This window comes from Camelus bactrianus, chromosome 10 (genome assembly GCF_048773025.1).
Source record: "Camelus bactrianus isolate YW-2024 breed Bactrian camel chromosome 10, ASM4877302v1, whole genome shotgun sequence".
NCBI classification, from domain to species: domain Eukaryota; kingdom Metazoa; phylum Chordata; class Mammalia; order Artiodactyla; family Camelidae; genus Camelus; species Camelus bactrianus.
The window spans coordinates 45,089,506-45,100,259 of record NC_133548.1 but is presented as its reverse complement, the minus strand read 5'-3'; the positions used below and the strand labels follow the sequence as shown (position 1 = coordinate 45,100,259).

The 10,754-nt window shown below is 38.6% G+C and overlaps 1 protein-coding gene across 1 annotated transcript; it reads left to right on the top strand.

The window, feature by feature from the left end:
- Nucleotides 1–8,755: 8,755 nt before the first annotated feature.
- LOC105076716 (olfactory receptor 52H1-like) lies at nucleotides 8,756–10,358 on the top strand. Its single transcript, XM_010964978.3, has one exon. It carries the CDS (start codon nucleotides 8,952–8,954, stop codon nucleotides 9,891–9,893), a length of 942 nt encoding a protein of 313 aa, XP_010963280.2. The 5' UTR covers nucleotides 8,756–8,951; the 3' UTR covers nucleotides 9,894–10,358.
- Nucleotides 10,359–10,754: the final 396 nt, after the last annotated feature.

The following is a 10,754-nucleotide window of genomic DNA, read 5'->3' as shown; positions in this document are numbered from 1 at the left end:
GCCACAATGGAAACTGTATGGAGTTTCCTTTAAAAAACTAAAAGTAGAAATACCATATGATCCAGCAATTCCATTCCTGGGTACATAACTGAAAAAAAAAAAAAAAAAAGAAAACACTAAAAAAGATACATGCACCACAACGTTCACAGAAGCATTATTTAAAATAGCCAAGGTATGGATGCAAACTAGGTATCTATACAGGTGAGTGAATAAATAAATTGTGATAATTATACACAATGTAATATTACTCAGTTATTTAAAAAGAATGAAATTCTGCCATTTGCAACAACACATATGGATTTAAAGTGCATTATGTTTAGTGAAATAAGTCAAACTGAGAAATACAACTATAGTATGATTTATCCATTCATCTGTCAGTGACTTAGGTTCCTTCCATACCTTGGCTATTGTAAATAATGATGCTATGAATATTGGGTTGATAGTCAGTTACAATGCATCAGTTTCTGGTGTACAGCATAATGTCCCAGTCAAGTATATATATATATATACACACACACCCACACACACACACCCACATATATTTGTTTCCATATTCTTTCTCATTAAAGGTTATTGAATGTAATAAAAGTTAAAGATATTGAATGTAATTCTCTGTGCTATACAGAAGAAATTTGTATTTTTATCTATTTTTATATATAGTGATTAACATTTGCAAATCTCAAACTCCAAAATTTATCCCTTCCCACCCCCTTTCCCCTGGCAACCATAATTCTTTACTATGTCTGCAAGTCTGTTTCTGTTTTGCAGATGAGTTCATTAGTGACCTCTTTTTTTTTCTTTCTTTCTTTCTTTTTTTTTTAAATTCCACATGAGTAATATCATATGATATTTTTCTTTCTCTTTCTGGCTTACTTCACTTAAAATAACGATATCCATGTCCATCCATGTTGCTGCAAATGGCATTATTTTATTATTTTTTATCACTGAGTAGTATTCCATTATATAACTGTATCACAACTTCTTTATCCAATCATCTGTCAATGGACATTTAGGTTGCTCCCATGTCTTGGCTATTGTATACAGTGCTGTTATGAACATTGGGGTGCATGTTCCCTCTAGATATATGCCCAGGAGTGGGAATGTTGGATCATATGGTAAGTCTATTCTTAATTTTTTAAGGAATCTCCATACTATTTTCCATAATGGCTGCACCAAACTACATTCCCACCAACAGTGTAGGAGTGTTCCCTTTTCACCACACCCTCTCCAGCATTTATCATTTGAAGATATTTTATTGATGGCCATACTGACTGGTGTGAGGTGATACTTCGTTGTAGTTTTGATTTGCATTTCTCTGATAATTAGTGATGCATGGAGAACTCCAAAACATTGATTAAGGAAATTAATGATGACTTTTAAAAAATGGAAGGATACCCCATGATCTTGGATTAGAAGAATCAATATTGTTAAAATGGCCATACTGCCCAAGGCAGTCTACAGATTTAATGTGATCCCTATCAAATTATCCAGGACATTTTTCACAGAACTAGAACAAATAATCCTAAAATTTATATAGAATCACAAAAGACTCAGAATTGTCAAAGCAATACTGAAGAAAAAGAATGAAGCTGTAGAAACAATTCTCCGAGAGTTCAGACAACACTACAGAGGTACAGTAATCAAAACAGCATGTTATTGGCATAAAAACAGACATACGGATCCATGGAACAGAACAGAGAACCCAGAAATTAACCCACAGACTATGGTGAATTAATCTTCAACAAAGGAGGCAAGAATATACAATGGAGAAAAAAGTCTCTTCAGCAAGTGGTGTTGGGAAAACTGGACACCTGCATGTAAATCAATGAAGTTAGAGCACTCCCTCACACCATACACAAAAATAATCTCAAACTGGCTGATAAGACACAATAAACCTCCTAGAAAATAACATAGGCAAAACATTTTCTGACATAAATCTGAGCAATGTTCTCCTAGGGCCATCTACCCAGGCAATAGAAATACAAGGAAAAATAAACAAATAGGACCTAATTAAACTCATAAGCTTTTGCACCTTTTTGAATTACTGTTTTGTTTTCTTTGGATATTCTCACTGACTGTGTACCTTTTCTCTACATCCTCACCACCATATGTTACTTGTGGTATTTTTGATGATAGTCATTCTGATGAGTGTGAGGTGATATCTCATTGTGGTTTTGATTTGCATTTCCCTGATGATTAGCAATGTTGAGCATCTTTTCACCTGCTTATTGGCCACCTGTTTGTGTTCTTTTGAAAATGTCCATTGAGGTTTTTTGCCCATTTTTAAATCAAGTTTTTGGGTTTTTTTATATTGATTGTATGAGTTCTTTATATATTTTGGATACTAACCTCTTATCAGACGTCATTTACAAATATCTTCTCCCATTCACTAGGATATCTTTTCCTTTTGTTGATGATTTCCTTTGCGACAAAAGGTTTTAAGTTTAGTTAGGTCCCACTTGTTTATTTTTGCCTTTGTTTTCTTTGCCTTAGGAGACAGATCCAAAACAATATTGTTAAGATTTATGTCAAAAAGTGTTCTGCCTATGATCTCTTCTAGGAATTTTATGGTTTCGGGGCTTATACTCACACCTTTAATCCCTTTTGAGTTTATTTTGTATATGATGTGGGAAAATGTTCTAATTTTGCTCTTTTACATGTAAACTGAACAGTTTCTCCAGCACCACTTGTTGATAAGATTGTCTTTTCTCCATTGTATATCCTTGCCTGCTTTGTCATAGATTAACTGACTGTAAGTGTGTGGGTTTTCAGCTCTTTTCTGTTCCATTGATCTACATATGTCTGTTTTTGTGCCAGTACCATGCTGTTTTGATTACTGTAGCTTTGTTTAGTAGTCTGAAGTCAGAGAGTGTGATACCTCCAGCTCTGTTATTCTTTTTCAAGGTAGCTTTGGCTATAGCAGTCTGTTCTGTTTCCATACACAATTTATTTGCTCTAATTCTGTGGGGAAAATGCCATTTGTAATTTGATGGGGGTTATTTTGAATATACAGATTGCCTTGAGTAGTTTGATCGTTTTAAGAGTATAAATTCTTCCAGTTCATGAACATGATATATCTTTCCATCTGTGTGTGTTGTCTTCAGTTTCTTTCATCACTGTCTTATCTTTTGCCAAGTCTTTTACATCCTTAGTTAGATTTATTCTTAGGTATTTATTCTTTTTGATGTGATGGTAAATGGATTGTTTTCTTAATTTATCTTTCTGATAGTTTATTGTTACTGTATAGAAATGCAACAGATTTCTGTGTGTTAATTTTGTATCCTGCAACTTTACTGAATTCATTGATGGGATCCAGTAATTCAAGCTTAAAAGAACATTCATTTATTATGTCACAGTTTCTTTGGCTCAGGAATCTGAGCACAGCTTGGCTAGGTTCTCTCCTTTAGGTTCTCACTGGAATATACACGAGGCCCCAGCTAGGATGCACGTTAGAGTAGGGAATGATCTGGGTCCAAGCTAACTTAGCTTGTTGACAGAACTCAGTTTCTTGCATTTATAGGACCAAGACCCTCAGCTGCTACAGACTGTCCAAAGTTCTTTGCTATGTGTGTCTTTCCATAGGAAGCTTACAATATGACTGTTACTTCTTCCAGGGTAGCAGGAAAAGACAACTACTCTAGGAAGACAGTCTCAAATACTGTAACATAACTATACTGTTGACATTCCATTACCTTTGCCACATTCCGTTGCTTACAAGGAATTCACAAATTCTGCTCACTCGCAAGGGGAAGGAATTGCACAACATCATGAACATCAGGACGCGGGAATCACTGGGGGTCTGTTTACCTCAGAGGGGTTTGGAGAAAGCTAGAGAAGCTCTTCCCCAGCCTTTTCATAGGGCCCTCTGCCAATGGGAATGGCCAGTGGGCTTCTGTGAGCTGAGTGACTATTTGGGTCTCTGGCCCTGATAACACCCTGCAGTGCATCCAGTTGTTGAAACTTCACGGGAAAAAAAAAGAATGTAGAGTCCTTTAGGCTCCATTTGCCCAGCAGCCTTATGAAGATTGTGTAAAGTCTTAATTAGATCCCCTCTGGAGGTAGATTAACTTGCCGAAGTCAGTAAATGAGAACGGCACAGTGTAGGGACCTTTCTGCAAACCTCCTCTTTCAGAAGGCATTTGCTGCCCTCGTGGCGGCTGCTTCTAGGCTAAGAGAACCTGGACAGCAGCAGCAGCAGCACAGCCACGTCCCCCTGGGACTGCCCGGAAGGCCAAGGGGAAGTCTGAGCTCAGCTCAGACAGGTCTGCCCTGCACTGCCCCACTTGACTCTTCAATCCCTCCCTTCACCTGAGAAAACTTACGTCCAAATTTTGAGGGGCAGCCCCTGTGACTTCTCCAAGAACTGCTCCTTCTTCCCCTTCATGGGCCTAGAGGTGGATGGGAAGGTCCTGCCACTTCTGCCCAGACATCTCAGCTTTTAGGATTTAAGAAAATGGACAACCTGTTGATTTTTACCCCTAATCTCTCCAAGTTGTCCAATCCCAACTCTTTTTTACTCTCATTGTCTTCAGCCCCTACCCTTCCCATGCTTCCTTGAGTGATGCACTCTCCCAACTAGACTCTCATCTAGTCTCCCTGAGGTGGAAAGTATGGTATTATTTTTCTCCTGAGTGTTGCTTCACCTCTGAGACCCTACAGGTGCACTCCTACATCCTGCAGATCAGAAAAGAAAGTATAAAACAAGGATTATGAGCCAGAAGGAACACAGACCCATAGATAGTCTGGGTTCCAGATCTAGAAAAAGAAAGTGGTAGCTTCTGCAAGTTTGTAAAAATTCTTTTATGTAGAAAACCTAAACTGAGGTTACTACTTGAAACCAAGAATGAGAGATGGGGTTCCTTAATAAAATGTAGACTAAGCACATCGAAATGTAAATGTATCTACATACAGACACACACACACACACACACACACACACACACACACACACACACACACACACACACACATACCCCCAAACCTGGTATCAAACTACTTTCCAGACTTAAAGTTTTTAGAAAGTGGTTTGCTTAGAAAAGTAAGAGAGTATGGGCAATTCTGCTCTCAGGAATCAAACTTATCTTCCTTCTGACTAAGAAACTAGATCTATGATATTCATAAAATCATCACCGGATCAGGATCAGAAACTACCGCATTAAACTCTGGTTCAGGACAGAGTGCCTAGGAGAAGAGGATGGGGTAACTGGGAGGATGAGCTCAAGAAGGAAGTAACAAAGGAAAAGTTAGAGGGTGTCTCCCACTCAGAATGATGCTGCAAACCATGAGGATATGTGAAAATAGGCAACTTATGTGAATGTAAAAATAGTTTCAATATGTAAAATATTAACTAAGAAGCAAGAAGAGATTAACAGTGAAATGAGGCATTAAATATATCTATTATTATTAACATACCTAGCAAATTAAAATTAATCAAGATTAGAGAGATTGATTAACTTAATTTGCAAACTGAAACCTGGTGTGGTAGGCAGAATAATGGCCACCTAAATGATGCCCTCATCCTAAACCCTTGTGATAACGTTAGGTGACATAGCAAAGGGGAATTGAGTTTCAGATGAATATCATGAAATCATTCAGTAGAGCTAAAAATAGGGAGAGTTTCTTCGATTATCTAAGTGACCCAAATGTAATCACAGAGCTTCTTAGAAGGGAAGAAGACAGAAGAGGAGAATCAGAGGGAAATGTGAGTATGGAAGAGGGGTAGAAGTAACATTGCTGGCTTTGAAGATGGAGAAAGGGGGCTCCTAGATGCTGGGAAAGGCAGGGGAACAGATTACTTTCTAGAACTTCCAGAAAGAAACACTGCTTTCTCAACACCTTGATTTTAGCTCAGTGAGACATGCTGGAATTCTGAACTGCAAAACTGTAAGATAATAAATTTATGTTGTTTTAAGGCATGAAGTCTGTGATAATTTGATATAGCAGTTATAGAAAACAAATATTCTACATTCAACAAAAAAGGGTATTGGTATTTTTTAAGAACATATCTACATCTTAACCCATTTTTGAGGAAATTTAAAGATTACATTAATGGAGTCATATATCATGTTTCTATTTTTATAATACAAATGTATACAGTATTACAAACATACAAAGTATTCACATATTGATATATAGATTCCATGCAATCAAAATTAAAACTCTAAATGTGTGTATGTGTGTGTTTGTAAGTTGTGAAGCTGCTTATAAAACTTTTATGGCAATGCAAAGTACTGAGAATGGCTAAAATTCTTTAGAAGAAAAAGTTGGAGCACTTACCTTCCAATATCAAGACTAGAAAACTTTAATTGAAAATGTACAGTATTAGTGAGATTATACAAACAGACTAATTAAAGAAAACCACATGTACAAGGCCACTGAGAATTCTGTCTCATCAGACTGGGTCTGAATTGTCTAGGCTGAATCTCCTAGGGATCCAATAAAAAGCACACTAAACCCACCAAGCTACATTCCATCTCAAGGGAAGAGTTAAAATGGTTGATTCAGTTCCTTGTCTGGGAACAGGAAATGGACAGGTCCACGTAGCCTGAGGTCTATCTTTTGGGAATGTAAGGAAATGCATAAATGTTTTCTTTCCTCTCTTCTGGAATCTCTTCCAGCCTAAAATTTTACTTTCTTCCTTCATATTGCTACCTCCTACTACTCCTGTGAAGCAAGAGACAGAAGGCAGAGTTCGGTGAGTTGAAAACTATAGTTAATCAGGGAGAAGAAATATCCAAAAATCCACTGACCCTGCGATTTTAATCAAATAATGTAGCCTCAGGTTTCTTTAGTGTCCAAATTGGGGCTGTGCCCTGGAGGATGTGACTTTGGGGGGAAGACAGTCTCACACCAATGACTCCATGGTAATTGGACCCTGAAAGGAAAGGAAACTATTGATTTCTTATTTATTTATTTATTTATTTATTTATTTATTTTATTTATTTATTTTGACGTGTAGTCAGTTTACAATCTTGTGTCAGTTTCTGGTGTACAGCACAATGCTTCAGTGCAGACCAGCTACTGTGACAGGTCACAGTGCGGACTTCATTAGGAAAGAAGAGCTTTTTGGGTAAAAGACTGAGGTCTGAATAGGTTTTGACTAGAGCAGGAGACCTTGATTTGGATGTTTCTTTTTGATCCCCCTTTGTAGTTTTAATGATTAGAGGTTTTATTTTTCTCCTTTTATGTTTTTACCCCAGTGACCCCGAGGAAATGCATTTCTTGCCAGGAGGCAGTGAGTCTATGCGCCAAAGAACTGACTTGCCTAAATTACAGAGACATTTTAGAGCTTTCTCAGTCTACCTGGTCTTCATGCCACAAAAGATGATGCAGCTAACCTTTTAAGGGAGGTTTTTGCGAAGACTGTTGCTTTCTTTATTCTAATAAGCTCAGTGCCTGGAAGAGTTCCATCTGCAACAGATCTGGAGATGCCACTTAGAACATACATTCTTAAGGGGCAGGGAGCTACCTTTGGACAGTGGGAACTAGTTACATACCTCCTTGGTAGATGCTTTGTTCACTTTGGTTAATTAAGGACGCTGGCAATGACAAAACCATCCCCTGAGAGAAAGAAGTTCACTATGTAAAATTTGACTGGGGTTCTGGTAGAGATGTCACAAAATCCTACATGGCTCAATCCACTCTTCCCTCCTTGTGCACAAAACCACAGATACCCACCAGATGCAATAATATAGAGCTCTTATAACCTGTCCACAAAATCTACTTCCTTCCCCTAAAGTTTTTGAATGACTCTGTAAATTTTGAGGGGAGGATAAGAACTAAGCCTCTTCAAAACTGGTCTAAAGATGGGTCAGGTTATTCTGGGATTCTCCAGTATAAGGTCAAAAGTACTTCATAAAATAGATCACATGACAGAGGTAAAACTCAAAGGCTATTTCCAGTGCAAAAGTCACCTCCAAAGGCAGGCTCTATTTAGTGCAAAACTGAAAATTCCCAAAGATGGAGTCCAACATGGGCAGATCAGAAATAAAAACATGGGGGCAAAACTTTATTATTCTTCCTTCCATCTCTAGGAGGTGAAAATCTGCTCTGCTTGACTTTGCCTAGGCTAAATCACACTGGCTGATATCTATTATAGAGGCATTTCTAGGCTCACTGATGTGTAGAGCTGTCTTCCCAATTTATGTTAGGAAACAGGTCTTCCAAAGCTTTGGCATTGTCCCTGAGGTCATCCTCTGAGCTCACTGCTCTCTGCCTGAGTCAGGGGAATGTTGCTCGCTTATCCTTTGCATTTACTGGTAGATGCTTTCTCATATATTCACAGCCCAGTAAGCACACATCTTAATCTGTACCGTATTTCAATCTCTGTGTAACAAAAGCTCCCATACCACCTACAGCCCTGGAATCTGTTCTTTCTTTTTCCTTTCCCTTTCTTTATCTGCTACTTTATTGAAACTCTTCAGTTTATTTTATCAAACCCATTGTCTGAGACAATATTTACTGTGTACAAATCAATTACTCCCCTTTCTTCATCCCATTTAACAGTTTTAATGTTCTTTCTTCTCTCTCTCTTCTCCTCCCTTTCTTCCCTCACACACTCCTCCCTCCTCCTCATGCATACATTTTTTTTTCCTTTTGAACCTGGACCTATCCTGAATATTCTGTATTGAGAAAGGGCCAGTTATTTATGTTTAATCACATGAAATTTGTGACCTATAAAAATAACCATCTCATATGGTTTATTAATAAATGTATAAAGAAATGATATGGGGCCACTGGCAAACTAAAGGGGCAACAACTTTAGACCTATGGGTGCCAACTCATCCTGGGGACAGCAGGTGCTTCTCCTTCTCATGCAGGCACCCTGAATGTGACCCTTGCAGTCCTCAACGAGTTCAGCACCAGAGCGGGATTGTTGTCTTTCACAGCCCATTCTGATACTGATTTGTTCTCAGGGCTCAGAATCCAGTGGATCCCAGACTGAAAAGACCATGTATAACTTGAGCTGTTACAACCCTGGTTCCTTTATCCTTGTTGGAATACCTGGCCTGGAGAAGTTCCACATCTGGATTGGGATTCCCTTTTGTGTCATCTACGTTCTGGCTATCACGGGCAATGGCACCCTCCTCTACCTCATTGCAGTTGAGGACAGCCTCCACGAGCCCATGTTTTTCTTCCTCTCTATGCTGGCCACCACGGACCTCATCTTGTCTATTGCCACAGTCCCCAAACTGCTCAGTAACCTCTGGTTTGGCTCCCAGGAAATAACCTTCACTGGTTGTCTCACCCAGATGTTCTTCCTCCACTTCAGCTTTGTAGTGGATTCAGCCATCCTGCTGGCCATGGCATTGGATCGCTATGTGGCCATCTGCTTCCCCTTGAGATACACCACAATCCTGACTCCTCAGGTGATTATCAAGCTCGTGGTGAGCGTCGTTGTGAGGAGCTTCTCTGTCATCCTGCCAGATGTTTTTCTGCTGAAACAGCTGCCCTTCTGCGGGACACGTATCATCCCACACACATACTGTGAGCACATAGGTGTCGCTCGGCTTTCCTCTGCCGACATCTCCATCAACATCTGGTATGGATTTTCTGTGCCTCTCATGACTGTCATCTCAGATGTGATCTTTATTGCTGTCTCTTATGTCTTCATCCTTCATGCTGTCTTTCAACTCTCATCCCTGGGTGCCCGCCAAAAGGCTCTCGGCACCTGTGGCTCCCACATCTGTGTGATCCTCATGTTTTACACTCCTGCCTTCTTCTCCATCCTTGCGCATCGCTTTGGGCACGGTGTGCCTCGAAACGTGCTCATCCTATTTGCCAACCTCTATGTGGCCATCCCTCCTGCTCTAAATCCTGTAGTTTATGGTGTGAAGACCAAGCAGATCCAGGACAAATTCGTTCTCCTCTTCACTTTGAAGAAGACACAATGAGTGGGGAGGACCCCTGAAGGAGATATTTAGGTAAAATCAGTTAGATGAATTTTTGTATAATGCAGGAAGACATAAGCATATAGTTGTAACTACTTTTAACTTGAAATTTTATAGCTCTACTCATGTACAAAGAATAAGCAGGAGGGAGAGGGGAGAAAGAAAGTCTTTGGGACTTCTAGGAAATCAAGAATTTTCTTGGTTTAGTTTTTTCATAACTTGTATGAAGAAGCTGATGATGGGTACAGAAGAGCGTTAAGATTAAGGTTTATGTATTTCCTATTTCTCATTTTGAGATATTTGAAGGTTAGATATTTTCTAACATGCAACTCACCCCTGTGTTTCTCAGTTTCTGAATCAAAGACAAAGCCTCCTTCCCTTTTAAGTAGCTATCAATTCTTTCTGTTACGACTACCAAACTTACAGCTCACACTTCAGTCCTGATTCTGTATGTTATTAATCCCTCCTCCTCTGTCCTTCACTTGCTTTACTTTTTTTCCCCTACCCACCTCAAATTTCATAGAGCTGATTATCTTTTGCACCTGTTTTCTTCAATCGCATGCTTCAAAACTTTTTCACTACCCTTGGCCCATATTTTACAAGTTTAACTTAATTTGAAATGATTACATTTAATTTAAAATGTATTTTAAAATTATATTTAATTTAAAAATTTTTAAATTTGGTCTAATTTTAAAAATTAAAAATTTGATTTAATTTTTAAAATTTAAAATTTGATTTAATTTAAAAAGAATTATGAAAAGGTAACACTAGGTAATTTATTTCACAAATGAGGAAATAAAACAGAGACTTACAAAGACTACAGAAAGACAAATAGATATTTAAGATCCAAACCCAGATCTGTCT